The following is a 27,637-nucleotide window of genomic DNA, read 5'->3' as shown; positions in this document are numbered from 1 at the left end:
AATGGACGCTGTGTTCGAGACGTGACTAATGTTGTACATTGTATTCCGCGACGAGAAGATGCGAAGATGATGCGACGACGACGACGACGACGACGAGTTTCCTTAGATCAGACTGGAATCGCAATGCATACCCAACCATTACTTTTTGTTTTTGGTGTCCTTGGCACCTTGCCCACAATCTCATTGCTCAATGCTCCTCCTGCTCCTCCTCTTCCTGCTCCTCCTCTTCCTCCTCCTCCTTCTTCTGTAAACCACTCTCAGCAGAAGGAGAAGTAGGAGACGCAGCGTCATAATCTGCCGATGCTGGGAGGACGTCTTCTTGCTGCTGCTGCTGCTGCGCGTTCGCAGCTGCTTGATGTGCGTGCGCTGGAGAAGTAGCGGATTCGACCGGAGGTGCTTCTTCCTGTTCCTCCTGCCCCACCTCCTGCTCCTTCTCCTCTGTCTTGAGAGGCACCGCAACTTCTTCCACCTCTCCCGTCGCTCGCATCTCCTCTTCCTCTCCCTCTGGCGCAGGAGTAAGAGTAGGAGTAACACCAGGAGGGGTAGGCGTAGCGGTAGGTGTGTGGGTAAGATCGCGGGGCGTATAGCTCCTTCTCGCTCCTTTACCGCCTCCTCCTCCTCCTCCTCCTCCTGGAGTCGCTCCTCCCTTCTTTTTGCTAGCAGAAGTCGCGTTAGATGTACCTCTCGCCTCGTCTTGCGCGCCACCACCACCACCACCACCACCGCCACCAGTGGGGACGATCTCCTCATCTTCCTCTTCCTCGTCCTCCTCAACGAGCGTCTTGATCCACTTTGCCCGAGCTTTAGCCCGCTCTTCTTCCTCTAAATCCAGGACGCGTTGCTCTTGCCAGTACTCCGGGTAGAGGTCGGCTAGAGGACGGGTTTGACCCCACCAGTCTGCAGCTTCCAGCTGTTGCTGATGCTCCTCGACGAGCGGCGATGGTGAAGCGGAAGATGCCTTCTCTGACTGATCCTTGTCTCCGCCTGCGCAAGCTTCAGTGCGTCGTCTCCTCCTCTCCGCCTCCTCTAACCTCCTCTCCACATCTGCAAACCCTCCCTCAGGAATGAACTTCATCTCCTCTGCCCGCGAGATCAGTCTCGCCCTCGCGCCCCCATATAAGCTGACCATGGGGAAGTATCCACAACAACCATCATCGTATGGATTCTCACGAGACTTCATGATGGCCGAGAGGGAAGCGGAGGTAGTGAGGAGTGGGGCGGAGAGAAAGTCGAGCCCGTTGGAGGAGGAGGAGCCATTGGGGAGGGCGTCTGCGACGGCGGTGGAGGACTCGATGCCTGCTTTGTCGTGCGTGCCAGAGGGAGCTTCAAGACCGAGTGTGGAGAGGGAGACGAGCGAGGCAGGGTCTAGGTGCGACGAGGTGATGCCCGCCCCGGCAGCCTGCTTCTTCGCAGCTGCGCTACCCTTCTTTGGCGCTGCTGCTGATGTGACAGTAGACGGAGGAGCGGTAGAGGGCACATCGCCTGCTTGACGGAGTGGTCTGAAGTCAAGCAGGTCTTGAAAAGCCCAACCGAGTGGCTCGCCGTTGAGGAAGAACCCAATCCGTGATGTCGAGCCGAGGGTAGGGAGAGGACGTAGGGTGCGCTTCTTCTTCTTGTCTTCCTCCGCAGCCGCGGCGCCGCCGCCGCCTTTCCCACCGGCCTTGGTAGAAGATGTGGATCTCTTGGAAGCAGCGGACCCGCCCGGAGCTGGAGTGGGTGTGGAAGAGGCCTTCTTGACTGCTTTCTGCTTCTTCATTTTAGCGCCGGAGCCACTCGCCCTAGTGGGCCCATCGATACCATCTTCTTCTCCATCCTCGTCCGCTCCCTCTTCGACTTCCACCCACTCTCCTTGCTCGTTGCCCATACGTCCAGTCGGGCCTTTGACCCTACGTAGTCTGAGCCCACCATCAGGATCGAGTATCTTGTCACCTGCCCAGCTCTTCTCGAGTAGCCTCTCCATCTCGCGGGTCTGATGGTAGTCGAGCTGCTCAAAGTACACTTGACCTCGGTACCGGATAGGAATCCACTTCCGCCTGACATGTCGCGGGTCTTTTGCATCTCTGGGCGAGGGCTTGCTGAGAGGCGGTAGACGAATGTAGAGACCTATTGTGTCTCCTGGGGCAAAGGAGCGTGAGGCGAAGGCTGCAGGGCGTGAGAGGAAGACTCTTTGACCGGTGGTATCCCTGAGGCCGTAAGAGTAGCCATCGAACCCCACGGGCGCATTGAGAGGAGCTTCCCGCCTTCCCCAGCCTACTCGTACGTGAGGGCCATCCTTCATAGGCGTATTTCCGCCATAGGCATGTGCGCCGTGATGAGCATGGGTCGATGGTGCTTCCATCGTCGACACTGCATTAGGAGTAGTAGAGCCATCGGCTTTGCCGTCTGAGAGGGGTGTATCAGGATGTAGGACCTGAATCTCGCAGTACCAGCTGCCTTGCCTGACTGGCACATTGCCCCTTGCCGACCTCCAACCCCGATCAGAAGTGACTACGTCTGCCCCTCTGCTGATCTGTGTGAATGCACTGCGATCGGACCAGTCCCACCGAATGCCGTCTGGAAGAGAAGGTATGCTACCATATACGCTCGTGGGGAGGTGGGCTGTGTCTGGGCCAGCAAAGGTATACCTCCAAGAGTTTCTGTTTAGCGGCGTGTTGGGGGCCGTGTAGAGGTGCTCTGCCCCTAGTCCAGGTGCTGGCTGAAGCGTAGGATGAGGCGCGACGACTTCGGCATCGCTGTCTCTAGGGTGAGGTCCGCGATACTTGTGAGGTACAATGTGCCGTGAGGATGATGCTGCAGGGGCATGACTGGGGTTGCGGGACGTGGAAGGCGATGGTGAGGGAGAGCGCGAGGACGATGGCGAAGAAGAGGCGCTGGTGTACTGATGTTGCTGGGACTGATGACCGTCGCCAAAGAGGTGAGGAGCAGTGTGGGCGAGGTAAGCTCGATGTGCTGCATCCTTGCTGTACTTGGATGAGGAGGAGGCAGAGTGAGCCAATGGTTCCGAGCCTCCTAGTCCATTTTCTGCCGCTGCATCTGCTGCATCTGCTTCGTCGATGTCGTCCATCTTGACAAATGGCGAGGGCGATGCCGAAGCTGACGACGCTGTTGCTGCTGCTGCTACGCCAGGAGACTCAGCTGATGCGTCGAGGCCATCTTCTGGGTCGTGAGAGACCTTGCGTTTGACTTTGGGTCCTCCTCCGCTGCTGCCGCCCAGCGAAGGCCTCTTCTTTGATGATCCTGCCATGGTCGAATGGGAGGATATGCTACCTAGACGAGGTCATGAAGCTGAAGTCGCAAGGCGAGATCTGGGTGGCCAAGAGGCGAGGTGATGGTGGTAGCGGGAAGATGCCAAGCGATGTTCACGCGCAACACAGGCGACGTCCGAATCTCACTTTTGGTCTACGCACAGACGCGCTCATCAAGGAAGGCCCACACACACACGCACACACGCACACACGCACACCGTGTCCGCCTCTCATTGCGCCTTGTTGTTGCCTGCGATGCTGGTAGACTGCGGTGGATGTCTGCATTGTATCAGAGCATGAGCTCGTGGTCAGCTGGTGCAGTGCGATCCAGGTGCGTTGCTTGACCAGGATGCCAAGCGAACAGGGTCCCCCCCTTTTGGAGCGTGGGAGACCAAGGCAGGCAGGCGTGTGATGTGCGTGGAGGCGACGTCTGATCCGGAAGGCGGCAGAGGCGGGCAGGGCCAGGCGTGGCTGCTGCAGCAGAAGAAAGAGGGGCACTTCTTCTTCCCCCTTCCTCGAATGCCATCATCCGATACTCACTCCATCCCCACCTCGTCACACTTGGACACTCGGCTCATCCGCAGCATCGACATCCTCTTCATCCCAACACCGTCCTTGTCATCCTCACCACCCACTCATCGCCCATCCGGCATCGGGCTCGTCCACCCCCACCCCTGCTCCACTTCACCCACGTTCTCTCTCTTGCCCAGTCCGCTTCTTCCGACGTGGCCCCTACTTCCTCACCCGGATCTTCCCTCCTTTGCCCCCGCGCCGGCACAACCTCGAAGCAACTCGGGCGTAGAGCACACATCTTGCTTCCTTTGAGTACTCCTTCCCATTACTCTTTCACCTTGACACCTCTTCACAGCCCTACCCTGCGGAGCGAGCATGGAAGACGCAGCGACTCCACAGCCGGCACCAGCACCACCTCTCAACGGGAGTGCCTTCAACAGCACTCCACTTGCCTCCGTCGCCGATGAAGACGGCACCTCTTCCTCCCTTAGGCAACGGCCTGCTGTCGCACCTCGCGCATCTGCTGCCACACTCAAGTCTTCCTCGGACGAGACCGTAGCTGCCTACCCAAATGACGAGGATGAGAAGAAGACCGGCGCTGCAGCCTCGGCGACTGGCTCTCAACCACCGCCGTCTGTAGGCAAGACAAAGGACGGACAAGCATTCGTCGTACCTCACACACCAGACATGCTCTCTTCCATCTTCGACCCTCGCGAGCCAAAGACGCCCCTGGACTTCATCACCATTGCATCCCTCACTCTGCAGATCTTCCTCTACTTTGTCCTCCCGCGGTCAGCCGCACGCTGGTTCTTCGTCTTCTACTTTGCCATTTGGAGAGCAGCCTACGATGGTGGACTAGGCTACATCCTCAAGCAACAGTCGGAGCGCAGCTGGATCACAAAGACGGTCAAGGCACAGGGATGGTTCGACCCTAAGCGAAACCCTCAGTCCTACAAGTGGGTACGATCACACCTCGAGACAAAGATGGAAAAGGATTACAAGTTTGAGGACTGCCCACTTGAGTACAACGTTTGGATCTTCTTCCGCTCCATCGTAGACGTCATTCTTCTGAACGACTTTGTGAGCTACTCCCTCTTCGCCTTCTCTTGCACTCGTCTGCCAGAGGGCTTGTCTGTCGCTTCCCACATCGCTAGATGGGTAGTAGGCTGGGCATTGATTGCCTTCAACCTGTGGGTCAAGATTGACGCTCACCGAGTTGTCAAGGACTACGCCTGGTACTGGGGAGACTGCTTCTTCACCATCACAAAGGACCTCGTCTTCGATGGTGTATACGAGATCGCACCCGACCCGATGTACTCGCTCGGCTACGCAGGCTACTACGGCCTGTCTCTCGTATCGGGGTCGTACGCCGTCCTCTACGTCTCGCTTGCGGCCCACCTCGCACAGTACGTCTTCATGTCTTACTTTGAGAACCCTCACATTGAAAGGACCTACGGTGAGAAGAAGCCCTTGGCTGCTCGTGTGCCATTGTCCGAAGCACCGTACAATGCTGCATCGGCATCAGTCGCTGCGGGTGGCGATGGCGGCGAGCCAGCTCCTTCGTCGAGCGCATCACCTGCTCACAGCTTCTCCTCTAGGAGCAACGCAAGCATCACAGACGCAACTTCTATCACTTCCGACGATGAAGAGCCTCTCAGTCCCCGTCTGCTCACCAGCGACGTCATGCGCGGCCGAGAGCCATCGCGAAGCAGCCACTCGTCTCACAATCGCCCTCGAAGGAAGATCACCAACCTTCACGACCTGCACCACAAGCTCTTCCGCAAGGACACCGTCGTCTACAAGAACCTCGATTTGCTCAGAGGCACAGACTTCCTCCTCGTGGTCTGCGGTCTCTATGCCGTTGTCCCTCTCATGCTGCCTGCCACCATGGGACCCAAGACACGGCTTGCATTGTACTTCACCAATGCCCTCGCCTGGCGTGTCTTCCATTCGGGAGCTCTTGGTCTTCTTCTCAAGGCTCAATCCGAGTCAAAGTGGATGGTGCGCCACTTCCTCAAGCACTACAACTACGATGATCCATCAGAGGCAGTCTTTGAGGCATTTGGCTCGTTCAAGACCATCTACAATGCTTCGCTCGTTATGGTGTATTCGTCTTTCGCTCTGCTCTGCTGGAAGTGCTACGCTCCTCTTGGCGGCGACTGGACAGTGGGTACTGATCTCCTCCGTCACACCCTTGGCGCTCTCCTCGTAGCTCTTCATATCTGGGCCGCTAACTCATCCTACAAGGTTCTTGGACCATTTGGCTGGTTCTACGGCGACTTTTTCATTGACGAGTACCCGCATCAGCTCTACTACACCGGCATCTATCGATTCCTGAACAACCCAGAGAGATCAATGGGCGGTGCTGCCTGGTTTGGTCTCGTCCTCATCAGCGGCTCGAAGCTCGCACTCGTCGTCGCCGTCCTGTCCTACCTAGCCCACTGGGCGTTCCTCTCTGGTGTAGAGAACCCACACATGCGCAAGTTGTACGGAGAAGCCGCTATCTCTCGCCAGGGCGGTGTGACAAAGCAGCTCAAGGGCGTGGCCAACCGCAACGCGAGCCTGCTCAATGCAGCCAAGTCCCACCCTGCCGTTGCCGAAGTCCGTGGCACGCTCGAGAAAGTGCAAAAGGACGCGACCTCTGTCTTGGACGAGTTTGTCAGGGAGTCGGGCAGTCGACTGGAGAGGATGAAGGAGGAGGGCAAGAAGGTCTGGCTTAGGGGCAAGGACAGGCTGCTGATCGTGAGGTCTGGCGACAAGGTCAAGACCATTGACCGCAGCGTCTTTGCTGTCAAGGTCCTGGAGCCACCCAGGGAGGAAGACGAGGGAGGCGCCACTGCCTCACAGCCATCGTCCTCAAGCTCGTCGCCCGTGGTGCGCTACCACCTAGGTTGTCCCGTCTCGGTAGCCTGGTCCGTGAATTCGCCCACGGGTCACTCCAAGCGCGACTGGGTGGGCATCTACCTGATCAGTCGCTTCGGCGAGCCCGGCTCGGCAGACCGAGAGGAGAACAGACTGGTCACTCGCATCAGCAGTCAAGGCGCTTGGCTACCCGTTGTGGGTGACGAGGAAGTCGTTGAGCAGAACAGGGTGGACACGGATGTCGCTAGCGATAGCGAGGGTGAAATGAAGAATGGAACTACCACTGCCACTTCTGCAGGCACAGCTGGGCCTACACAGGGTAAAGTGACATTCCAGTCTTCTCACCTGCCATGGAAGACGGGCATGTACGAGGCAAGATACCACCACGATGGCAAGCAAGACGTCCTCGCCCGCTCAGCCCCATTCGAGATCTACGTTGAGCGGCCCATGGCAGATGCAGCCGCAGCTACCAGCAGCAACGGTAGTCGGTCCTCTGCGGTCCTTCCCTCGATCGCTTCGAGCATGGATACGGAGGCTGCACCCCCCTCGCCCACTACTGGATTTGCGGCTGCCGCGGGAAATGCAGCCTCTTCTCCTCCAGCCCCAAGCTACGAAGAGGTCTACACTATCCTGGCCCGCCTAACAGTCTACGCCCTGGACTCTTCTCATCTCCACTCCCCCCGATCCCAAACCGGAAGACCTCGTCACCACTCTTTCAGTTCTCAACTTCCAGCAGGGAAAGGAAGTGATGAAGATCCCGACGATTTCACCATTTGGGACGTTGCTCAAGCCAAACGCATTGCACTTGGAATCAAAGAGGCATTTGGAGTTGAGTTTACCTCCGAAGTGGTAGTGGCAGAGGCTAATGTGAGGAGATTGGCAGAGGATGTGATTGAGGCGAGGAGATTGTTGGGAAGGAGGTGATGCTGAAGACGAGGTGTTGGATGTTGGGTGTAGGTGTAGGTGTAGGTGTTCTGTGGACGAGGTGAGTTGGAAGGGGGAAAGGACGACGTACGAATCGTCGACCCGTCAAAAGGGGACTGAAATGGGAATGGACGAGATTCGCTGGAGGTGAACTCTGGGTCCAAATTTTCGCATATGACCACTTAATGAAGCAATGAAAACAATTGAAAACAATGTAAGCAATGAAACAACAAGGATGACAATGGCAAAGACGCTGACGATGCTTGTGCGAGATATAGACAAGGATATGGACTCCTCTAGGTGAGTAGATCATCCCATCCCATCCTTACCGTCCCACCGACGAAGATGAAGACGAGGACGAGGACGAAGACGAAGACGAAGAGGGAGAGGACACCTCTCCTCACCCCTCTCCCCTCTCCGCTCTCCCATTCCCATCCACATCCACATCCTCCTGCCTCACCTCACCTCACGTCCACTACCAAGCTTCTGTACGATCCAATCGCGCGTCTCTAGACTGATATTCAGACAAGGGTCTAGTCCAGCTGTCGCTAGTCCCTCTAGAGCATAGGAGACCTGCTGGTGCTCCTGCTCCTGCTCCTGCTTCTCGTCTTTCTTTTCCATCCTCTCATGCTCCTCCCCGTTCCCCTCTCCCTCCTCCACACCCTCTTGTCGTCCCAGCGCTTCCCCCTTCAGGAGCGCGCATGCTGCCAGCCCCAAGTAAGAGTGCATTGCGTCGGGAGGATCGTCGGCCGTCTTCCTGATTCCACCAATGGGGCTCTGTAGTGCTAGTAGGTGGTGGAGATTGTGGCGGGAGTTGATGAGGTGATGAGAGGAGAGGATCTGTGGGTGGGAAGTGGGGAGAGGAGGAAGAGGGAGAGGGAGAGGGAGATTGGGTGAGAAGACGAGGAGAGGAGATGGGAGGGAATGGTGACTTACGGCGAGAGAGGCTCCGCACCAGAAGCTATAGCATGCATCCTTCTTCTTGCCTATCCGACCATTGAAACCTCCCCCAAATAGGCCTAATTCTTGCTTATGCTGCTCCTCTTGTTCTCCCTCTTCCTCTTCGTCCTCGTCCTCGTCCTCCTCCACAGCGCCAAGATCAGCCTCCCAATCGCTCTGCCTAGCCAGCAACCACCTCACTATTCTCCCCCTTTCCCTTTTCCCCAGCTCTTCCAACCTTCCCGCCAGCTTATAAGAGGCTAGGACGCAGTACGTCGATCCTCCATGCGACTCTTGATGCGGGCCTTGACCGTACGCTCCATCGTAGGATTTGCATCGGGCTAGAAAGTGGAGGGCACGAGGGACGTCTATGCGTGACCATGACGAGGAAGAGGAAGAGGAAGAGGAAGAGGGGGAAGAGAGCATAGAGAGGATGGAAAAGGCACAGAATGTGAAGCGGGGGTCGCATTCGGTGAGACCCGGAGAGGGGGAGAAGCTGTTTCGCAAAGGCAGAGGGTGGTGGTCAGCTGGGATGCGAATAGGATATTGTGAAGCTTCGCCATCGCCGCCGCCGCCGTTGCTTGCTGCTGCGTCTTCCTCACCTGCCATCTGGCTGCTGACAAGAAGCAACAAAGTCGATGAGTCCCTCTGTATTGAGCCTTGAAAAGTCGTCGCGGAGGATGGCGAGATTGAGGAGGGCAGTGTAGGTCATTGCCAGATGGGCCGAGGTCTATAGCGAAGCCAAGGAAGAATGTAGCTCAGCCTCAATGTCTACACTTCGGATTCTCCGTTCGTCTGGTCCACTGACTCACCTTTGTGTTACTTTTAGATGGCTCTTCCACAGCTGGCGAGCCTCTGAATCCGCCATGAGCTGTGTCATACCAAGGCACAAGTAAGATCTTCAGCGTGTCTCCTCTCCTCTCTTCACTCCTACCTCTGTCTACTACCCGCACTCACGCATCTGCTGGCTCCATATCCACTCTCTGAACGATTCTGCTTCACCTGCTCCACTTTCTGTGATACCGCCTAGTAAGTCCAGACCAGATAGACAGAAGAAGGCGAGTGTCATGCGTTGCGAGTCTCCGCTGGTGTAAGGACGCGGGAGGAGCTGGATATGCCGCTTGAAAAAGGCGCGATGCCGCTTCACCTCGAGAGTGGCAGTGGGAACGCAGGAGGTAGATGCCATGTTCGTACTTGGTGTAGGTCGTGCTGCTCAATCCAGTGTTGTGATGGTGTTGGTGCAAGTAGGAATACGAGGAGAAGATCCTTTCGGATGTCTGTCGCTGCCTGCGCCTTTTGCAACTTCCGAAGGTGGGTCGGGGCACGGTTCACCTCGGCAATCACTGCGAAGGGCGAGGGCGGACCTGTGCGGGTGATTCACCGCTCTTCTACGATTGAGATACAAGATCATCAGCACGTTGCTCATTCTTTGTCACAGGCTGCTGCTCCTACAAGTCATCCATTCAACGATAGAGGGGAGAGGAGACAGTGAACACGTTCCTCGACCATGAGTATGGCGATGTGACTGCTGCTGCTCCCACGGAGGAACATCACCATGCCACCACCCACAAGCGCTACAAACCATAGCCGGACCCAGGCAGATAAGACGCAGCAAGCCACCTCGGCGCTCTCTTCCCCTCCGGACCTCTTCAGTACCCGTCTCTTAGCCTCTCCAGCAATTCACACCGCCCTAGCGTCCCTCTGCTCCGCACTCCTAGACGCAGCCATCACACCCTGGTGGTCGCGTCTCTCCCCCACCAACGAGCCCGCACTGCACGATGAAGTGGAGCGACTCGTCAGTCTTGTGGGTGGCGAGCTTGCAAGGAGACTTGAAGAAGCAGAGAAGAATGGTAGGCTGGCGGGGCTGCTGAGGGAGGAAGTGCCGGCATTGTTGGAGAGGTATATTGAGGTATGGAGAGCGACGCAGCTTGGCTTGGAGGAGAATGGGGAGGAAGGAATACGGATACCTGGCACGGTCCAAGACGATGAGGCACATGCACGTCGACGCTTCGAGGTGTATACTGCCCTCTGGCCCTCCATCTACGTCTCTTCCCCCTCATCCTCCTCTTTCCCTCCACCCGGCCCCCACCTCTCCCACGCCCGTCTGCGTCATCTCTCCTCCTCCCTCCTTCCCTTTCTCCTACCAGCACAAGAGCTTCAAAGTCCCGCCGCAACTGCCCTCGTAAGAGATCTACTGGCGATGCTCCTCAGGCTTGCTCTGGAAAAGGGAAGTGCAGGATGGATGTGGGTTCGGGCGGGGAGGAAGATGCTTGAGTGGGTTGCTGAGAGGCGGAGGCTTTCAGGTGCAAGTGAGAAAGGGGGAGAGGGAGAAAGAGAGGTAGAAGGAGATGATGAGATTGTCCTGCTGCCTTCGGTTGAGGAGGTTTGGAGTGCGATTGCTCAGGGCTGCAAGAGAGCACTCCCGATAGCGCAACGTGGTCTACGAGCGAGCAAGGACCTCCTCGGCTTCCAACGACAGTCTACGCAGAAGCAAGAAGACCCGCCTCCCCCATACCAAGAAGAGAAGGAGAGCCCATCACCTCCAACAGCCGGGCAAACGACCTCAGTGACATCTTCTACTGCTTCACCATCGAGCAACTATCTCTGCCTGCTCTGCACGATGCTAAATCTCCCTGCTACATATACGGGAAAAATGGTGCAGGGGGCCATCACGATGCTCAGACTCTTTGGAAGCCAGAAGCTAGACAGGTACGTCAAGTGCAGTGGAAGTGCAGTGCAGTGCAGTGCAGTGTCATCTCCTTCCCCTCCCTCACTTGCGACCTTCTCACCAGCCTTGGACAGCCTCGAGTAGCATTACTGACCCCTCTCTCCCTCTCTATCTCTCTCCCTCCCTCACCCCACCTCACCTCCCAGTCTTCTCTACACAGCCCTATCCTCTCACCTCTCCCGCGAATCACACTACCTCTCCCTCCTACAAACACTCCGTTCCACCCTCCTAACAGCACAAGGCACCTTCCCACCCCCTTCAGCACCTCCTTCACTAGAAGTCCAGAGGGAAGAGTACGAGGAATTCCTGTCGGTGTTGGTGAGGGAGGGGCCGGAGATGCTTGACATGGGGATGGGGATGGGAATGGGGATAGGGGGGGAGTGGATCATGAGTATTCTACTTAGCGGGAGTAGCCCTACCTCTCCCCCTTCCACTCCTCCTCCTCCTCCTTCTCGCACCTGCACTCCTCCTCACCATCCAGCCACACAGCCAGCAGCAGCAGTAGCAGCAGCAGCGCGAGGACAAATCGAGTCTCTTCGCCCCCTCCTAGATCCTCTGCTCAGTCCCGCAGCATGCTGGACTCGGATGGATCTGGTGGGGAGAGTGGTGGAGAGGATGCTAGTGGCGCTTGTGCCTGAGATTGGGGAGTGAGTGGGGTGGTGGAGGAGAGGAGAGGGGAGATGGAGGGAGGGAGGTGGGTAGAGGAGAGGAGGAGGAGAGGAGGAGAAGGAGATGATCATACCCAGAGTTTACGAAATGCTACAGTCTCCTTGCCGTAGCACATCCTATCATCAGCACTAGTCGAAACAATCTCTACCAGTATCACCATCTTCCACAGTCGTGTTCATATCTCGGATCGCCATTTCGAAAAATGAAGATGCTATTTGCGATCAATCTAAAGAAAGAAAGAAGAGTATGGAAGGGGAAGATTACGCACGCACCTCACCTCGCAACCCTGCTGCTCTACCTCGTATCCATATAATTCCATTTCCGTTTCCTAGCAGAAAGTACCCTGCTGCTCCTCTCTGAAATTTCCATTGTGTTCATCGCTTAATCGCCCGCTCCTCTTCGCAGGCTACTACAGGGACCCCAAATCCCCACTTTTAAATCTTTCCCTTGACATTCTCCACCGAAGTCGTCGGCCAGGCATAACTTTCATTGTCCCGCCTGTAACCATATCGTCCAATGAAGTTGTTGAGACTCTGAGGTCCGCGCGATCCATACTCGTAGCTCTCATTCTTGATCTTGCCTTGGTCAATGGCGTGTAGAATGGGAGTGAAGATGGCCCAGGAGACGTCCAACTCATCGTCTCGGACAAAGTTGGAGTGATCGCCTTGCAGTGCGTCGAGGATGAGGGCTTCGTAGGCTTCGGGGATTCGGAAGTCCTCCAGACGTTCCTTGTAGGTCATGTTGAGCTCAGTGGGAATCGACTCCATCTGAAGTCCGGGCTTCTTTGCATTGAACTTGAGGTAGATGGACTCGTTGGGCTGGATACGAATCACCAGCTCGTTACGAGGCACATCCTTGAAAAGGCCCTTTGTGACTTCCTTGTACTGGATCCGAATCTCGACCTTGGCTTCATCCAGTGCTTTACCGGCCTTGAGGATGAAAGGAACGCCCTGCCAGCGGGGGGAGTTGACCCAGAGGGTCAGAGCAGCAAAGGTGGGGCAGTTGGAGTCCTTTGGCACTGTGTCGTCGTCCTTGTAGCCAGGCTTGCCGTTGGCGGCGGCGTATTGACCGATCAGAACGTCCTCCTCCTTGATAGGAGGCACGTATCGCAGAACCTTTGTCTTCTCGTTTCGGATGTCCTCAGCGGAGAAGGAGACTGGCCTCTCCATGGTCAGCAGGGACAGCACTTGCGACAGATGGTTCTGCTGAATGTCTCGGATGATTCCGAATTCGTCAAAGTAGCCTCCACGACCTTCTGTGCCGAACGGCTCCTTGAAGGTGATTTGCACATTGTCTACGAGATTCGAGTTCAGGCCAGAGTCGACGAAGGGGTTGGCAAATCTGAGCATGAGGAGGTTCTTGACCATTTCCTTGCCCAGGTAGTGGTCGATACCTAAGTGTCGAGCAGAGAGAGTTCTGTCAGTCAATTTGCGTTCAAGTCTGGTCTCTGCATTTCCCCCGCTGTCCACTTACGGAAAGTCTCCTCCTCCTTCCACAGCTTCTTGAGCTCTCCCATCATCTCACGACTGCTCTCAAGATCCTTTCCGAATGGCTTCTCAATGACGATGCGGTTGTTGCCATCCTCGACGTAGCAGTTCCTCTTGAGGCCACCTGCGACCACGGTAAAGACGTTGGGCGGGAGAGCCATGTAGAAGAGTCGGTTGGTGGTCTTGCTGCTGCCCTCCTTCTCGATCTTCTCCATCTCCTTGTTGAGGTTCTTGAATGCCTCATCCTCATCGTAGGCACCGGGTAGGTAGGTGCAGACCTTCAGGAATTCCTCCTTTGCCTTCTTTGATTCTGACTTGTCACCCTCCTTGAGGAAGTCGGCAATCTTCTCGTGGAAGCCCTTGTTGTCCATCTTTGTACGGGCATATCCGATGATGCGAGTCGCCTTGGGGAGGAGGTTCAGGCGGAAGAGGTTGAACAGCGCAGGGAAGGTCTATACAACACAGAGGACACACCGTACAGCGGCTCCTGGTCAGCTTCAATTGCGGAAGTGCCCTGTGTCCACTTGTCACTCACCTTCTTCTTGGCGAGATCACCCGAGGCTCCGAGGACTGCAACAAAGGAGGGCCGGCAGAAAGATGATGAGATGAGTTGCCTGACTGGTTCAGCAATGCTGTACAAGATTCTGAACTCGTTGGCCCGCCACGAGGCGGCTTTGCTAGTGTTCATGCGTCCGTTCCTATAGGCTCGGCAATCTTACTCACCGACGATGATCGTCTCATCCTGGAGTGCTGGTACCTCGGAGGCGGGCATAGCAGCTACGTAAAGGGAAAAGGTAGGTGGAAGAGCTATCGGAGTAAAGGGCAGGACGGGAGTCAGCGCCTGTAAGCACACACGGAGTGACGAGGCAAAGTTGGAATGACCGAGGAGTGAATGTCCCAGACCGCGAGGGTTTGATCGCAGCTGGGGTCCGGCGGGTGATTGGAGCGTGGAAGAGATGGAGAGACTGACACTTACTCGTGTGATGAAGAAGTACAAGTGTAGCTCTACGTCGTCGACGTCTGGTTTAGGTTGAGATGGGAGGCGGAAAAGGTGGGAGGATCTGGAGAGGGGGAAGAAGAATGTGTGCGAGATTATCTCCTGGGATGACCGACCGGTGACGGCGTGGCCAATTGTGTGTGCCTGTGTGCGGTGCCTGTCTGTCTGTCTGCCTGGCTGCCTGGCTGCCCTGCCAGTCGGAGAGGGGAGCCTATCCCCGAGGCGCAAAAGTGGAGTTGGTTGGCCAACGCCGCCGCGCCTGCCAGGAAATCGTCCTGGCTGGGGCAGACAGGACTAGAGTGACACAGGCGGGAGGACATCTACAGCCTCACCCATGTAGGACTTCTTCGGCACCGACGGCGGATGGCCATGGGGTAGCATACCCACACACTTGAATGAGTACAACTAGCCTGGCTGCCTGAGGAGCCGTCTACTCTGCTGACATCTCCTCAACAGCGCCTTTGCACGGCTCACACTGTCCTCTTGATCAGCGCCCCTAAGACCAATATCGGAACGGAAGGTTCATCCAGTCTCGCCCGAGTGTCCTCTCCGCCCGCCGAGGACGTCGTCGTCATCAAGGCGGGTGCGCGCGCAAATAGATGCATGCACGCACGCACGCTCAGTCCACCCGCATCCATCAGTGAGGCCCGCCCCGCCCTGGCCACAGCCATCCATCCACCCGAGCCTGAGCCGAGGCAGCCTCTTTGCCTCCCTCCGAGTTCACCATCTCTCTCTACCCCACACCCACATCTCTCCATCCTTAGAATCCTCCCTACTCTCTCACACCCGCATACACAATGAAGCTTTCACTCCCATTGGCATTCGTAGCTGCACTCGCAGCAGCAGCAGGCGTAGACGCTGGTGTTCACAAGTACGTATCGTAAGCCTCGCACTGTCCAGCCACCCACCCATCCACTGCCCCTTGGGCGATGAGGGTCCTCCCACTACCGACTACGAGTATTGACCTCATTCCCACTGCCCACTCCTCCCACTCCTCCCCACTCTTCAGGGCCAAGCTGAGCAAGCACAATGATGCCAAGATCACCACCCTCCACCAGCTCGAGACCCAGGCCAAGATGCTCAAGATGAAGTACGGCGCAGCCACCGCCGCCCAGTCCCCCTTCACCTCTGGCCAGGAGGGCGAGTTTGCCGTCCAGCCCGTAGAGAGCAAGGACCGATACAACGCTGCTTGGTATGCCGAGGCAAAGAAGGGACACGGCGTTCCCCTCTCCGACTACCTCAATGCCCAGTACTTTGCCGACATCTCCATCGGTACACCTCCTCAGTCCTTCAAGGTCATCCTAGACACTGGGTCCTCCAACCTCTGGGTGCCTTCCAAGTCCTGCTCTTCCATTGCCTGCTTCCTTCACACAAAGTACGACAACTCGGCCTCTTCCACCTACCACAAGAACGGAACAGAGTTCAAGATCCAGTATGGATCCGGTGCCATGGAGGGCTTCGTCTCTCAGGACACTCTCCGCATTGGTGACCTTGAGATCAAGCACCAAGACTTTGCCGAGGCCACCAGCGAGCCTGGGCTGGCCTTTGCCTTTGGCAAGTTCGACGGTATCCTTGGTCTCGCTTACGACACCATCTCCGTCGATGGCGTTGTGCCACCCTTCTACCAGATGGTCAACCAGAAGCTCATCGACGAGCCCGTCTTCTCCTTCTACCTAGGCAGCTCTGCTGAGGACGGAGGTGAGGCCGTCTTTGGTGGTATTGACCCAGACCACTACACCGGTAAGATCACCTACGCACCCATCCGCAGGAAGGGCTACTGGGAGGTCGCTCTCGACAAAGTTGCTCTCGGCGACGATGAGCTTGACCTAGACAACACCGGCGCAGCCATCGACACTGGTACATCGCTCATTGCCGGTCCCACCGATGTGATGGAGCTGCTCAACTCTGCCATTGGCGCAAAGAAGGGCTGGCAGGGACAGTACACCGTCGACTGTGAGCAGATCCCCTCGCTGCCCGACCTTACCTTCACCATCGACGGAAAGGACTACACCCTCTCGGCATCCGACTACATCCTCCAAGTACAGGGAAGCTGCATCTCCAGCTTCACTGGACTGGACATTCCTGCCCCGCTCGGTCCCATCTGGATTGTTGGTGACGTCTTCCTGCGAAAGTACACGACTGTGTACGACCTCGGAAGGAACGCAGTCGGATTCGCCACTGCCAAGTAAGCGAGTCCTCGTCTCGCCGCGTCTGAGCATAGCGGTACGGTAGGGAGCGGTAGCATAGCGAAGGAGAGGGAGTGTAGCGTAGCATAGCGAGTGAGGAGTCGTACTCTACCATTCCACTCTTCTCGGTCTTCTTCCTCAAAGTCTTCAGTTTCAGTCATGCATTCCCAGATCTGATCCGATCCGGTACAATCCGACAATTCAATTCCTTGATTGCATCCCTCGCTTCCCCCCTCTCTCTCTCTCTTTCTCCTGCCTTGTCTCTCTCCACACACAAACTCTTCTCCCTCTTCTTCCTTCTGCATCATCCCCGTCTCGAGACTCTTTTGCCAATTTCACTTGTCCATGTCTTCTTTCTCTTCCTTCTCTTGTCGCCTACCATCCATCCAAGAATCAATGAATGCTAATCTAAAGTCCACGCTAGTGCCAGTGCCAGTGCCAGTGCCAATGCCAATCTAGTAAAGGAGACGACAAATGTTGAGCCGCCTTGTCCCACGGGGAGGCACTGCTGCTTCCTTGCTCGCCGCTCATCTGATGATGAGACTTCGCTCCAGTGTCGCCGGGCAGAGTAGCGGGGACGCAGTGAGAAGCGTGCTTATGGGGAGGGCTTGCTGAACTGAGCGTAGGCGGGACCTCTTGAGGAGGTCCTACACGCCTTTCTGCGCATGCGCCGAGTGAGAGGTTGGGAGGCAGTGGGGGCAGAGTTGCTTATTGCTCCATTGTCCAGGAGTTCTTTTCGAGCTACAGAGTGCAGGAAGCGTAACATATAGTGTAGATCGGTCAGCTCAACCTAGCTCAACCCTTTCCATCTCACCATCTTCTGGAGTCTTCGAAACTCACCTCGGCCTCTAGCTCGACCCTCATCACCTCGACCATGTCCTTTCTCACGAGCAAGTGAGTAGAGTCCAGATCGACGATGACAAAGTGTAGACGCTCGTCGATGGAGAGGATGAGCTGCTTGGCTGCTGGGTCGCTGTGATCCGAAGGAAGTACAGAGGGTGAGGTTGACTGCTGCGAGCTTCTTCGTCGCGCTCAGCCCACTCTGCATCTATACTTACCAAGTCAGGAGAGCACCAGGAATAGCCTTCATCTCTTTACACTATTCCCGAGGTTGTAAGCTCTTGCTTTTGTCTACTTTCACACTGAGAGAGCAACAGTAAGGTGATGATCGTGCGGGCAGGTCAAAGCGGAAAGGGACGCAAGGTGGGATGTCGGAAGCGGAACGGATCTCCTCCCGCGCCACGTGCTTCACCTTCGAGCCAGACGACGTAGCCAGCCTTGTCTGCCGACGACGACGACGACGACGACGACGATGAGAATCGATGAGAATCGATGCTGATGGCAAGATCGTCGATGTTTCCTGTACCTCGCGATGATCACCTCGGCTGTTAGAGTGCATATATGGAAACAGTCTCGGAACGGGATCCTCTCCACTGGTGTGGCTGAACGGCACTGCCACCAGCGTTGAAAGGGAGCTGTCAAGACAGGAATTGGCGAGGTCGCTAAGCCTCGACTCGACGGTGGCCTGTTGCACCTTGGCATCGGTACGCTAGGTGAAGCTGCAGGGTTTGATCTGGCGCCACCCACACGTCCACCCATGGGCCGTGCGGTGCACAATCTGATTGCCACCGAAGGACTCACCCTTCTCTTCGGAGGAAGCAACTACCAGCATTTCGGTTCTCCTGACCTCACTCACGGTCAGGCTGATCAATCAATTGCACACAGACCCGCTGGACACTCGTCGCTGTATAGGCCTCGACCCTTGCGAGCGAGCCACTGCCAATAGGCACACTGCCGCTATTCCCGCTGTTCCCCCCCCCCCCTCTCCTCGTCGTAAGGGTGAGGCGGGGTGGGGGGGACAGGGACCCGGGGTGAAGTCTGGGGGAAGCTCCGCTCTAGGCCCTTTTGGCGGTCGGGATTTGGCCCGCGTTGCGCCACCCTCGTGGCGTCGCGACGGGTGCCGACGGCGGATGAGGATGGCTGTGGCCGTGCGAGGGTGCAGGAGCGTGGCGTGCTCCATGCCTCGATCAGAAGCGTCTCGCGCTTCGCCTCGCCTCCCGTCTTCTCTCCTTCTTTCCCCACTGGACCGGTGTTCTTTGATAATTTCAGAGGCGCAGGGGAGGTGGACGAGGCTCAAGGTAAGCCGATGGTCTCTGTTGCAAGGCACTGTAATTGAGCAGATAAGATTTGCTACAATTGCGTGCTTCCCACGGGACAGGAGCAGCGGGCCTGTCGTTGCATCCCCAGCTGCACCTTGGTCCTGGCCTGGCCACGTCGCGGCTCGAAAGGGCTCAAAGGTGAAGCCGATACTCCATCAGTCCTTGACCACCAAGCTACCACCGGACACAGGCGGGGTGCAGTGTTGCATGTCAGAGGAGAGCGGCTACTGAGACCGAAGCTGTGGCTTGAAAGGCGAAAACGGGAGCAAAACCCTTTGCTATCATGCGGGCTTCTACTTGGAACGCCCCTGCCTTGGCTAGTACCGGAAAGGCGAATGATAAATAGCTTCCGCCTTTACTACAGCTTCCGGTCCTCTTTCCCTCCTCCCCCCTCCTCTCCTCACGGGTTCTCTCCCTACCACATCCTATCTCCCCTTACCAACCCACCATCATGTCCACAGTACCACAGCCCATTATCATTGACGACGCGGCCAAGAAGGAGCTTGGCATGGGAAACTCAGACGAGCGCGTCATCGAGAAGGAGGTGCAGTACGATGGCGAGACGGAGACCCTGCACTCTAGCGATGTAGCCTTTGAGCTGCTGGTCAAGGAAGAAGAAGGCCATGACATTAAGCTCAGGACCATGGGGTGAGTTCACACAGCCACTGATCGAGGGTGACCCTTCGGCGAGCTCGCTCAGTGCATCTTGAGACTGACCTCGACCGATACCACGCCGTTTCCGCATTCCGCCTCTCAGTTGGAAGAAGACTGCGCTTCTGCTCTTCGGTGACCAGGTTTGCCTCGCCATTCTTGCCCAGGCATGGTCTTTCAGCGTTCTCGGATGGGTGGGAGGTATGATCACGACACTGGTCAGTGGTGCCTTCTTCTGGCTCACAAGTATGACCCTCTGGCGATTCTGCATGAAGCACCCCGAGGTCAGGGATATCTGTGACCTGGCCTTCGTCCTCTTTGGTCGCTCGCGTATCGCATTCGAGGTCACCGCCTTCATGCTCTTGGCCAACAATATCCTCCTCATCGGTTTCCACATCTTGACCCTCGCCAAGATCTTCAACACACTGTCGACCCACGCTCTCTGCACTACCGTCTTTGCCGTCATTGCGATGATCATTGGTATTGTCTTCTCCATCCCCCGTACTCTCAACCACGTTAGCACAATGGGTGTGGTGTCGGCCATCTCCATGGGTATTGCCATTCTCCTCCTGATGATCTTTGCTGGTATCGAGACCAGCCCTTCTCAGGGTTACGATGGAGACTACCCCATTGACGGACCCGTCTACACCTACGCCTATCCTCTTGCTGGAACCACCTGGGTCGGAATCGTCAATGGTGTCCTCAACATCACCTTCCTGTGGATTCCTCAGATTCTCTTCCCCTCGTTTATCCGCGAGATGAGGCGCCCCCAGGACTTCCCCAAGGCCCTTGCTGCCCTGGCCGTGGGCTCCTTTGTCCTCTTCGTTGTTCCTCCCATCGTCGGTTTCTACTATCTGGGACAGTACTCGGAGGCTCCTTCGTTCGCCTCTCTGCAGCCCGTCTACGCCAAGGCCGTTGCTGGCTTTGTCATCCTCCCCACTATCATCATTGGAACCATCTACTCCAACGTCACTGTCAAGTTCATCTTCCGCCGCGTCCTGGCCGGATCTCGTCATGAGCACAGCAACAGCGCCGTTGGCTGGGGAACCTGGATCGGTATCACCATCATCGTTTGGGTCATCGCCTTCATCTTCGCCGAGGTGATTCCTTCCATGGGTGACTTCCTCTCCTTGCTTGGAGCAGCCTTTGACAGTCAATTCGGCTACCTCTTCTGGTTCGGATGCCATCTCTCGCTGTACAAGGGCGCCTACTTCAAGGGCCCTCTGCGAAGCATCAACACAATCCTGCACATCATTGCCGGCTTCATTGGTCTCTTCCTGCTCGGTCCTGGTCTCTACGCGGCTGTTGAGGCTATCATTGCCGATTACGGCTCGTCTACTAGGCCTGCCTTCTCTTGTGCCAACCTCTCTTACTAGGCTCCAAATTCCGCTTTGTGTTATTGTCTTTCGCACGCATCGTGTAGTTCCTTCTTATGTCACTGGATGAATGGATACCATGAGCTCCGTCTCTCCTGCCTTCGCTTGTACCTCTCATCTTGCCTCGCTAGTCTGAATGCACTTCTTTCTGCTTCCGTTCCGATGCGCCTGCTTTGCTTCGTCAGCTGGGGTGGAGGGCGCAATATTTTGAGAAGGTCTTCCGCCCGCATGGCTTGGCTTACTCTTCCATTTGCAACACCTTCACCTGTCGATCACCACCCTCTTACTCACAAGTGCCAGTCATCGTCGCTGTCCTGAACCGTTGACTCCTTGCTCGTCGCTCACTTGAGAGTCTAACTTTGCAGCAAAATGAACGCTTACCTCACTCGAAGTGTTCTGGCGAGTGCATCTCGATCACGATGCCTATCCACCTCTGCCGTCCTGCGCATTGAGCCAAACATCAAGTCAACCACGAACAATCCCTCCAACCCTGCCAACCCCAGTCCTCCTCCTAGAGCCGCGGCAACTACTCCTACTCCGGGCTCTCGTCCGCTAGAGAAGGCCGCTGATCCAACAGACTCGTCGGCACGGGCTCCTGCTGCCGAGCCTGCTGCTCCTGTACACAGCGAGCTCAAGAAGAAGCTTGTTCGTATGGCTGCTAAGCTTATGGGATACAACAGTCGTACCACGACTGCTATTCGGGTCACGAGTGACCTGTATGATCGTTGCGCTGAGAGGTGGGAACTTGACAAGGACTTTTGGCAAGGAGGTGAGTATACTCCGAGTGGGGAAGCAATTGTAGCCTGCGACTGATTCTCCCCCATGGTCTTTCCGACGCAGAATGTCACCTGCCGCCCACTTACCAGTCTTGGTTCCAAGTGACCAACATCCACGTTATGCTGCTGCTTCTACGCTTCAGAGCGATGGAGCCAAAGGACTCTGCCGTGTATCAGCAAGAGATCATCAACCACTTCTTCATCGATGCAGAGTACCGAATGCGCCAGCGCTTCGGCGTGCAGACGTCCCGACTGGTCAAGGGTTACATGAAGGAGATGCATACCCAGCATCGTGGAGCCCTATTGGCCGTCGATGAGGCGGTTGCTATGCTTGGCTCTGAAGGAGAGGGAGACTCGCGCTTGGCCATGGCGCTCTGGAGGAACGTCTTCGGCGCTGGCTGGGGTGATGTGGGAGGCGTACTCTCCAAGGTACGAGGAATCGACAAGTCCGCCAAAGGTGCACCGGTCGTGCCCGGTGTTGGCCCGGTGCTCGCAAAAGATCGAGGACCAAGCGCCGAGGACCCCAGGTCACGTTCGCCCTACGCGGCCGCTCTCGCTCAGCAGCGCCAGAATGCCATCAATCAAGGCAAGGTTTCCTCTGAAATCGATTCTGCGGACCCTCTGGCAGCAGAACATCCTGAGCTGGCCTTCCCCATTGTCCTCTCTCGCTTGACCACCTTCTTCCTCCGAGAGCTACGTCGCCTTGCAGCCATCTCCGACCATGAAGTCGAATTGGGCATGCTCTCCCGCCCTTCAGGTCCAGAGCGTCCAGCACCTCCTAAGCATATCGAGCCCGAGAATGTAGCCCGAGTGGGAGCTGGAGAGAGGGCAGAGAGGCTGAACAACCAGCCTCTGGGACTGGATACACAGGTTGAGACTACGAGGGATGGAGAGATGGGACATGGAGAACATCAGACGGTGGGACAGCAGTCGAGCATTGCAAACTTTTCAAGGCCGTAGAAGGAGACTGAAGAAGGGAAAGCGTCACTATGTACCACGTGCTTGTCGCTAATTCATATCAAGGATATCGTTGACGAAGAAGTCAAAAGCCAGAGAGCGAAAGATAGATGGCTGAGATTACTTCCCGCGGCGCTACGCCCAGGGCAGGGCGAAGATGAACCGTGCCATGCCGCTGTGGCGCCGAGCTTAGTCTACAGATCTTCCGACATAACACCTTCCGCCCGTCCGCCCGCTCATCTTTCGGTCGCAGCCTTTACCTTCCTTTGCTTCCCCTTCGAGTCTATGAGCACAAGACCTCTTTTCTTTCAGTCACTTCCTCTTCTCAGGAAGATCGGTAGCACCGGCGCCGACCACTAGCACCGCAGTCATTCTGTCGACTGTATCGCTCTCTGATCTCTCACTCGCTGGCGAGGACTACTTCCGCTACCCTCACATTGCCCAATCCATACCCTGGCCTTTCTTGGGACTCAGCATTCTCTTTGGACTGCAAAGCCCCAAGCATGTATCTACCAGAAAATGCGACGTCCACCTCTCCCTATGCCGCCCACACGCTAGACAGTGCCTACCGAATGGCTCAGAGGTCAGTCCTCCAATCACCGCTCATGTCTCCCGTTCCATCGCCCTCCTCACCTGTAGACTAAATTTATGTACCCACACTTCCCTTCTCCGATCCTCAGGCAGCTCTGGTCCCCCTACCTGGGCATCCTCGTCAACTCTGGACTTGTGACACTCCTCCTAAGCGAAGTCGTCAAGTATTTCCGGACTTTTCGCAAGGACAAACCTATACTCAAGGCTACCGTCGTGGCTCTCACAATTGTGGAATTGACGCAGTGGTGAGTTGCCAGGGTGGTGTGGAGTTGAAGAGATGCGGTCGCTGACTTGTCAAGAGGGGTGCTTCGCAGCTGTTTCGCCTTCTATGGCGGGTATGTCATCTTCGCCAAGAGGTGGGGTGAGTAGATAGAGAAGGCGATGTTACATGTTACGATGCGATAGGCTAAGTCTTTCCCTACCGGTCAGGACGTTACCCCGTCTGGTCTCAAATGCTATGGGGCAACATGCTACCCAATGCCCTCGTGGCCTCTATGACGCACGCCCTCTACTCTCATCGCCTCTTTCAGCTCTGCAAGAGACCCGGTATCGGCTGGCTCCTCTCCGTCACCATCGGAACGCTGTCACTACTCCAGACAGTGTCCTGCCTAGTCTCGGTCTATTGGTACGCTGTGGCGACCAGAAAGGGGGGTATCACACCGATGCTTATCGCGAGAAACTTCTTCAGAATGTGGCTGGTGATCTGCTGCCTGGTGGATCTGATCATTGGTGAGTGCAGCCAAATGGAGGGAGCTCAGCACACGCTCACCATTCGTTCATTGCCCTCGTATCCTTCATGCCACGTTCCTGCAGCTCTGGGTATGGCCCTCAACCTCCGAGCCTCTCGCACAGGTCTGAGCATCACTGACCAGCTCATCCGTCGTCTGATGTGGACTCTAGTGCCAGGAGGCCTAATCACGGGGCTGGCCACATTCGCAGCGCTCCTGATCGAGGTGCTTGCTTACGAGAGCGATTTCTACTTTTTCATCATCATCTGTTTGTCGAAGCTGTACGGAGTGACCATCCTGGTCTGCTTGAACCTTCGAAAGGGACGAGGAGAGGTGGAGATGCAAGAGATGCTGGCAGTGGCAGCAGATGCAAAGAAGAAAGAGGCGGATGACGAGGAGAAAGTACCGGATGTCGCCTGTCGAGAGGACGACAAGAGGCCCAAGGCAGAAGAGGCTGCCTGCAAATCGCCAGCGCCAGTGTGTCCCGAGGCCAATCCAGCACTGGCAACCTACACACACTTCCAGTCAGTACCGAGGCTACGTCGCCTAGAGTCTCGATCGACGTTTGCCTCTATTGCAACAGGAGCATCGACTCCTGGTGCACTGCCTCCACAGTACACCTCTGGGCCATCATGGGTGACTTCACCTTCATCAGCTCACCGATCCCCCAGTTGCTCACCTTCGGCGTACAGGAGCTGCACCGCGTCTCCTACCAACTCGGTGGGAACAAAGCCCCTGCTACTATGTCAAGGCTCTCGCTCGCTGTCTACGCAGGCAGAAGAGCTAGACGCAGCTTTGACCTCGGGCAGCAGCAAGTATGAAGAGCCCGAGTCGTCAATTACGAGCGGATATGCTGTGTCGCCCCGCAAGGATCGATCGCCTGTGCGCTTGCGAAGTATTGATCTGGGAGACAGAGGGGTAGTAAAAGAGATTGTCCATGGTCGAGTAGGTGACACGGAGGATATCATCTGGATGCGGGGTAGAAATCTGCCGAGGGGAAGTTCGCCAGAGAGGGGCAGGAAGCGCTGAAGGGCGGCAAGCGCATACCTTCGTCTTTGCGAGACCAACACCTGAGGCGTAGTTTCATCTGTGAAGACAGCGAACGTCTTACGATAGAGCTCTCCACATTCACATTCAATGTCACCATTTCGGGAGTCGGAATCTGTTTGTAGTTGTAGAAGAAAAGAGGTGGTATCCAGGCTCCCTTCTTTGGCCGCTCTTCGGCTTTTGGCATGTCCCGCGCCCCTTTCCGTTGATTGGCGATGCTGATCTGTGCGCAGAAGGACGACAAAGCATCGTGTGTGCTTCCTACGAATCTCGACGTCCTTCCCATACAATCCTTGTCACCATTTCCTGCGGCACTCCACTCGTTCCTCATCACACCCTTCCATTTTTCTGAGAGTCTCTATTCGTTCCGCCGACTGTACAGCTCCCGAGGTCGTGCTACTGGGCTGCGACGCTGGCGCAAGCCCATCCTCCACCCACCACCATGGCTTCTACTTCCACCTCCTCCCCCTTTTCACTCCAGGACTTCATCGCCGCTCTCAACACAGCTTCTTCTGCCCCTTCTTCCAGTCGCTCGCAAGATTATACCTCCCATCTGCGCTCCCTCCTGCTTCTTCCCCGTTCGGCTTTGCCTGCAGAGCTGCTCAGACAGGCGTGCCAGGAGTACCTCGACCTCACTGTCTTCTCTGAACTCAATGCTTCGGGTGGAGGACTGGTAGTTGGACGTACTACTCTCACTTCATTCGATGAGACAATTAAGCATATAGGTAGTCGAGTCAGCAAGGGCCAGGCGGGAGGGGATGAGGAGATGGAAGAAGGGGGAGCAGCTGCAGAGGGTGAGGAGGCTCTGCCTGCTATCAGAGACGAGGAGACGCAGAAGGATGTGCTGGAGATGGCACTGGAGAAGGTGCAGCCTAGAGTGCTCAGCTTCGAAGATCAGGTGAGTTTCAGAAGCTCGTATATCGCCTAATTCAGCGAGCTATGAGATGCTGAAATCGGCTTCCCCTTTGCCACAGGCCTCTGCGATCCGCCTACACCTAGCAGACATCAACGAAGCACTCCACGACTGGTCTGCAGCAGCAATGGTTCTTCAAGGCATACCTCTCGATTCTGGCCACCGCTCCGTATCTGACCTACAGAAGCTCCGCATCTATGTCCGCATTGTCCGCTTGCTCTTGGAAGCAGATGATGCTATTGGAGCGGACGCCTACCTAAAGAGAGCCAGCATGGTCGTCCATTCCATTCCTGGTACCTCCATTGGGTTTCAAGCTATGAATAGAAGCGAAGAAGAAACGGTCACAAAGGCTAGTGAGGAGGAGATCAAGGAGGGAAAGCTGCTGGGCTTGCAGTACAAGCTTTGCCAGGCGCGGATTTATGACGCTCAGAGACGCTTCGCAGACGCGGCTGTAAGATTCCATGAGCTAAGCTACGTGGCCGAGATCGACGAAGAAGAGAGGAGTATGATGCTGTGAGTTTCCCACCTGCTGCAGGCGGGTTATCCGAGAAGGCAAGACTGAGCGAGTCTGACCCTCCTTTCGTTTTCTTTCTCTCCCAGATCTGCAGCCGTGACGGCAGCCATCTTGGCTCCAGCAGGACCTCAGCGGTCTCGCATCCTCTCCACACTCATCAGGGACGACCGCACTTCTGCTCTTCCCCAGTCTACCATCCTGACCAAGGTCTTTCTCGAGCACATTGTACGACCTCATGAAGTCGATGCCTTTGCAGAGATGGTCCAGCCTCATCAAAAGACGCAGCTGACTCGCAGTGGAAACGATCGGGAGATGATGCGAGTAGAGCAAGAAGCTGCTGCTACTAGCGATGTCACGACTGCGACTGCAACTGCAGCGAGCAGCATGAACTCTTCTCCCCACCCTGGTGCAGGCCAATCGCAGGGAAACGGCACTCAAGTCCCAGTCAAGAGTGCCCCCACTACAGTGCTGGACCGAGCAATGATGGAGCACAACATCCTCGCTTCGTCCAAACTCTACCTCTCTCTGACGCTCAGCGGTCTCGGCTCTCTCCTCTCCCTCACCCCAACGGGAGCCGAGACGATGGTTAGGAGGATGATTGTTCAGGGGAGACTCAAGGCGGAGATTGATCAGGTAGAGGGGATACTCACGTTCCTTGAGAGTGGGCAGCAGGGACCTACTGCCGGAGGGCTGGGAGACGTAAGTGGTGCTGCTGGTGGTGGTGGTAGTGCTGGAGGGGAAAATGGAGAAGCCGGAGCAGCAGGTGGTGGTGGTGGTGGGGAAGCTCTTGGGGGCGATATAGCACTCCGATTGGGTGAAGGAGACGGGTTGATCAGGAGGTGGGATAGCCATATTGCCCGCACCGCCAGCAGTCTAGAGGACGTCTGCGTACGCATCGGCGCCCTCAGCGGGCGTACTGACGCGAGCTAGACGAGACGGAACCCGGGTCTGGTCTTTCTGTTCCACCTCCATACCTTCCCCTCCTCATTCTGAACTCCTTGGTCGACTGGTAGAGGCCAAGGAGACTCGAGACTCCAGTAGATCCTCTTCCCTCACAAAGACACACAGTCAATCTACCTACTCAAATCTCAGCACACATATTACGGAGTGTCTGTTCGTCTGTCTATTGATGAGCTAAAATTGAACAGGGATTGAGCACATAGTATAATTACAAAGAAGGAGAAGAAAGGAGAGTGGAGAAAAAGTGGAAGAAAGTGGAAGGAAGAAGGAGTTGCAGGATGAGTGAAAAGGTGGAGGTAACACTTGCACTTGCGGTAGGTCGATGTAGCGTGAGGTAGAGTGGTAGCAGTAGTAGTAGTGCTGGTGGTGGTAGTGGTGATGGGTGCGATACGAGTAAGGGTGAGGAAGGAGGAAG

The 27,637-nt window shown here is 56.2% G+C and overlaps 11 protein-coding genes across 11 annotated transcripts; 7 read left to right on the top strand and 4 right to left on the bottom strand.

The window, feature by feature from the left end:
* Window positions 1-33: 33 nt before the first annotated feature.
* On the bottom strand, window positions 34-2,617 carry BCV69DRAFT_67579 (hypothetical protein). The gene is made up of 2 exons (XM_025495441.1): window positions 2,346-2,617; window positions 34-2,142 (listed from the first exon to the last, which is right to left on the bottom strand). Exons 1-2 carry the CDS (start codon window positions 2,449-2,451, stop codon window positions 188-190), a joined length of 2,061 nt encoding a protein of 686 aa, XP_025345753.1. The 5' UTR covers window positions 2,452-2,617; the 3' UTR covers window positions 34-187.
* A 436-nt stretch (window positions 2,618-3,053) lies between these two features.
* On the top strand, window positions 3,054-7,544 carry BCV69DRAFT_288370 (hypothetical protein; the record flags this gene model as incomplete). The annotated part of the gene is made up of 9 exons (XM_025493621.1): window positions 3,054-3,058; window positions 4,250-4,888; window positions 4,913-5,168; window positions 5,190-5,476; window positions 5,498-5,861; window positions 5,895-5,943; window positions 5,971-7,108; window positions 7,207-7,338; window positions 7,367-7,544. The coding sequence occupies 9 exons, from the start codon at window positions 3,054-3,056 to the stop codon at window positions 7,542-7,544; spliced, it is 3,048 nt and encodes a 1,015-aa protein (XP_025345752.1).
* A 140-nt stretch (window positions 7,545-7,684) lies between these two features.
* Window positions 7,685-9,744, bottom strand: BCV69DRAFT_284898 (terpenoid cyclases/Protein prenyltransferase). Its single transcript, XM_025493209.1, has 5 exons — window positions 9,441-9,744; window positions 9,296-9,354; window positions 9,086-9,213; window positions 8,481-8,979; window positions 7,685-8,384 (listed from the first exon to the last, which is right to left on the bottom strand). Exons 1-5 carry the CDS (start codon window positions 9,667-9,669, stop codon window positions 8,001-8,003), a joined length of 1,299 nt encoding a protein of 432 aa, XP_025345751.1. The 5' UTR covers window positions 9,670-9,744; the 3' UTR covers window positions 7,685-8,000.
* Window positions 9,745-9,949: 205 nt separating this feature from the next.
* BCV69DRAFT_67377 (hypothetical protein) lies at window positions 9,950-12,163 on the top strand. The gene is made up of 3 exons (XM_025495440.1): window positions 9,950-11,192; window positions 11,358-11,817; window positions 11,932-12,163. The coding sequence occupies exons 1-3, from the start codon at window positions 10,039-10,041 to the stop codon at window positions 12,010-12,012; spliced, it is 1,695 nt and encodes a 564-aa protein (XP_025345750.1). The 5' UTR covers window positions 9,950-10,038; the 3' UTR covers window positions 12,013-12,163.
* BCV69DRAFT_284897 (putative ZWF1-glucose-6-phosphate dehydrogenase) lies at window positions 11,885-14,412 on the bottom strand. Its single transcript, XM_025493208.1, has 5 exons — window positions 14,344-14,412; window positions 14,091-14,174; window positions 13,903-13,937; window positions 13,354-13,819; window positions 11,885-13,273 (listed from the first exon to the last, which is right to left on the bottom strand). The coding sequence occupies exons 2-5, from the start codon at window positions 14,137-14,139 to the stop codon at window positions 12,315-12,317; spliced, it is 1,509 nt and encodes a 502-aa protein (XP_025345749.1). The 5' UTR covers window positions 14,140-14,174; window positions 14,344-14,412; the 3' UTR covers window positions 11,885-12,314.
* Window positions 14,413-15,108: 696 nt separating this feature from the next.
* Window positions 15,109-16,976, top strand: BCV69DRAFT_284896 (putative PEP4-aspartyl protease). Its single transcript, XM_025493207.1, has 2 exons — window positions 15,109-15,235; window positions 15,374-16,976. Exons 1-2 carry the CDS (start codon window positions 15,162-15,164, stop codon window positions 16,551-16,553), a joined length of 1,254 nt encoding a protein of 417 aa, XP_025345748.1. The 5' UTR covers window positions 15,109-15,161; the 3' UTR covers window positions 16,554-16,976.
* Window positions 16,977-17,258: 282 nt separating this feature from the next.
* BCV69DRAFT_273506 (hypothetical protein) lies at window positions 17,259-17,650 on the bottom strand (the record flags this gene model as incomplete). The annotated part of the gene is made up of 3 exons (XM_025491009.1): window positions 17,609-17,650; window positions 17,391-17,523; window positions 17,259-17,291 (listed from the first exon to the last, which is right to left on the bottom strand). The coding sequence occupies exons 1-3, from the start codon at window positions 17,638-17,640 to the stop codon at window positions 17,259-17,261; spliced, it is 198 nt and encodes a 65-aa protein (XP_025345747.1). The 5' UTR covers window positions 17,641-17,650.
* Window positions 17,651-19,217: 1,567 nt separating this feature from the next.
* On the top strand, window positions 19,218-20,736 carry BCV69DRAFT_252361 (putative amino acid transporter; the record flags this gene model as incomplete). Its single annotated transcript, XM_025490470.1, has 2 exons — window positions 19,218-19,357; window positions 19,467-20,736. The coding sequence occupies 2 exons, from the start codon at window positions 19,218-19,220 to the stop codon at window positions 20,734-20,736; spliced, it is 1,410 nt and encodes a 469-aa protein (XP_025345746.1).
* A 258-nt stretch (window positions 20,737-20,994) lies between these two features.
* BCV69DRAFT_284894 (hypothetical protein) lies at window positions 20,995-22,554 on the top strand. The gene is made up of 2 exons (XM_025493206.1): window positions 20,995-21,505; window positions 21,577-22,554. Exons 1-2 carry the CDS (start codon window positions 21,106-21,108, stop codon window positions 22,470-22,472), a joined length of 1,296 nt encoding a protein of 431 aa, XP_025345745.1. The 5' UTR covers window positions 20,995-21,105; the 3' UTR covers window positions 22,473-22,554.
* A 418-nt stretch (window positions 22,555-22,972) lies between these two features.
* BCV69DRAFT_314468 (hypothetical protein) lies at window positions 22,973-24,966 on the top strand (the record flags this gene model as incomplete). Its single annotated transcript, XM_025495119.1, has 5 exons — window positions 22,973-23,052; window positions 23,150-23,305; window positions 23,375-23,421; window positions 23,490-23,789; window positions 23,874-24,966. The coding sequence occupies 5 exons, from the start codon at window positions 22,973-22,975 to the stop codon at window positions 24,815-24,817; spliced, it is 1,527 nt and encodes a 508-aa protein (XP_025345744.1). The 3' UTR covers window positions 24,818-24,966.
* Window positions 24,967-25,181: 215 nt separating this feature from the next.
* BCV69DRAFT_67204 (hypothetical protein) lies at window positions 25,182-27,294 on the top strand. Its single transcript, XM_025495439.1, has 3 exons — window positions 25,182-25,733; window positions 25,810-26,261; window positions 26,349-27,294. The coding sequence occupies exons 1-3, from the start codon at window positions 25,278-25,280 to the stop codon at window positions 27,190-27,192; spliced, it is 1,752 nt and encodes a 583-aa protein (XP_025345743.1). The 5' UTR covers window positions 25,182-25,277; the 3' UTR covers window positions 27,193-27,294.
* The last annotated feature ends 343 nt before the right edge of the window (window positions 27,295-27,637 follow it).

The sequence above is a fragment of the Pseudomicrostroma glucosiphilum genome, assembly GCF_003144135.1.
Source record: "Pseudomicrostroma glucosiphilum strain MCA 4718 unplaced genomic scaffold BCV69scaffold_15, whole genome shotgun sequence".
NCBI classification, from domain to species: Eukaryota; Fungi; Basidiomycota; class Exobasidiomycetes; order Microstromatales; family Microstromataceae; genus Microstroma; species Microstroma glucosiphilum.
Note: the sequence above shows the minus strand (reverse complement) of the source record. Positions and strands in the feature narration are given on the sequence as shown.

Coding starts and splice junctions, on each gene's coding strand:
- BCV69DRAFT_67377 (XM_025495440.1), top strand. CDS start 10,039: ATGCCACCACCCACAAGCGCTACAAACCATAGCCGGACCCAGGCAGAT. Junction 11,193..11,357: donor GGAAGCCAGAAGCTAGACAG/GTACGTCAAGTG, acceptor CTCACCTCCCAG/TCTTCTCTACACAGCCCTAT. Junction 11,818..11,931: donor TGGATCTGGTGGGGAGAGTG/GTGGAGAGGATG, acceptor GGAGGAGGAGAG/GAGGAGAAGGAGATGATCAT.
- BCV69DRAFT_284897 (XM_025493208.1), bottom strand. CDS start 14,139: ATGCCCGCCTCCGAGGTACCAGCACTCCAGGATGAGACGATCATCGTC. Junction 13,938..14,090: donor GGATGAGACGATCATCGTCG/GTGAGTAAGATT, acceptor CCTTTGTTGCAG/TCCTCGGAGCCTCGGGTGAT. Junction 13,274..13,353: donor GAAGGAGGAGGAGACTTTCC/GTAAGTGGACAG, acceptor CTCGACACTTAG/GTATCGACCACTACCTGGGC.
- BCV69DRAFT_284894 (XM_025493206.1), top strand. CDS start 21,106: ATGAACGCTTACCTCACTCGAAGTGTTCTGGCGAGTGCATCTCGATCA. Junction 21,506..21,576: donor CAAGGACTTTTGGCAAGGAG/GTGAGTATACTC, acceptor TTTCCGACGCAG/AATGTCACCTGCCGCCCACT.
- BCV69DRAFT_67204 (XM_025495439.1), top strand. CDS start 25,278: ATGGCTTCTACTTCCACCTCCTCCCCCTTTTCACTCCAGGACTTCATC. Junction 25,734..25,809: donor TGCTCAGCTTCGAAGATCAG/GTGAGTTTCAGA, acceptor CCTTTGCCACAG/GCCTCTGCGATCCGCCTACA. Junction 26,262..26,348: donor GAAGAGAGGAGTATGATGCT/GTGAGTTTCCCA, acceptor TTTCTCTCCCAG/ATCTGCAGCCGTGACGGCAG.
- BCV69DRAFT_67579 (XM_025495441.1), bottom strand. CDS start 2,451: ATGTGCCAGTCAGGCAAGGCAGCTGGTACTGCGAGATTCAGGTCCTAC. Junction 2,143..2,345: donor TCTACTACTCCTAATGCAGT/GTCGACGATGGA, acceptor CACGCCCTGCAG/CCTTCGCCTCACGCTCCTTT.
- BCV69DRAFT_284896 (XM_025493207.1), top strand. CDS start 15,162: ATGAAGCTTTCACTCCCATTGGCATTCGTAGCTGCACTCGCAGCAGCA. Junction 15,236..15,373: donor GTAGACGCTGGTGTTCACAA/GTACGTATCGTA, acceptor CCCACTCTTCAG/GGCCAAGCTGAGCAAGCACA.
- BCV69DRAFT_284898 (XM_025493209.1), bottom strand. CDS start 9,669: ATGGCATCTACCTCCTGCGTTCCCACTGCCACTCTCGAGGTGAAGCGG. Junction 9,355..9,440: donor GATATGGAGCCAGCAGATGC/GTGAGTGCGGGT, acceptor GGTATGACACAG/CTCATGGCGGATTCAGAGGC. Junction 9,214..9,295: donor CATCTAAAAGTAACACAAAG/GTGAGTCAGTGG, acceptor GCTTCGCTATAG/ACCTCGGCCCATCTGGCAAT.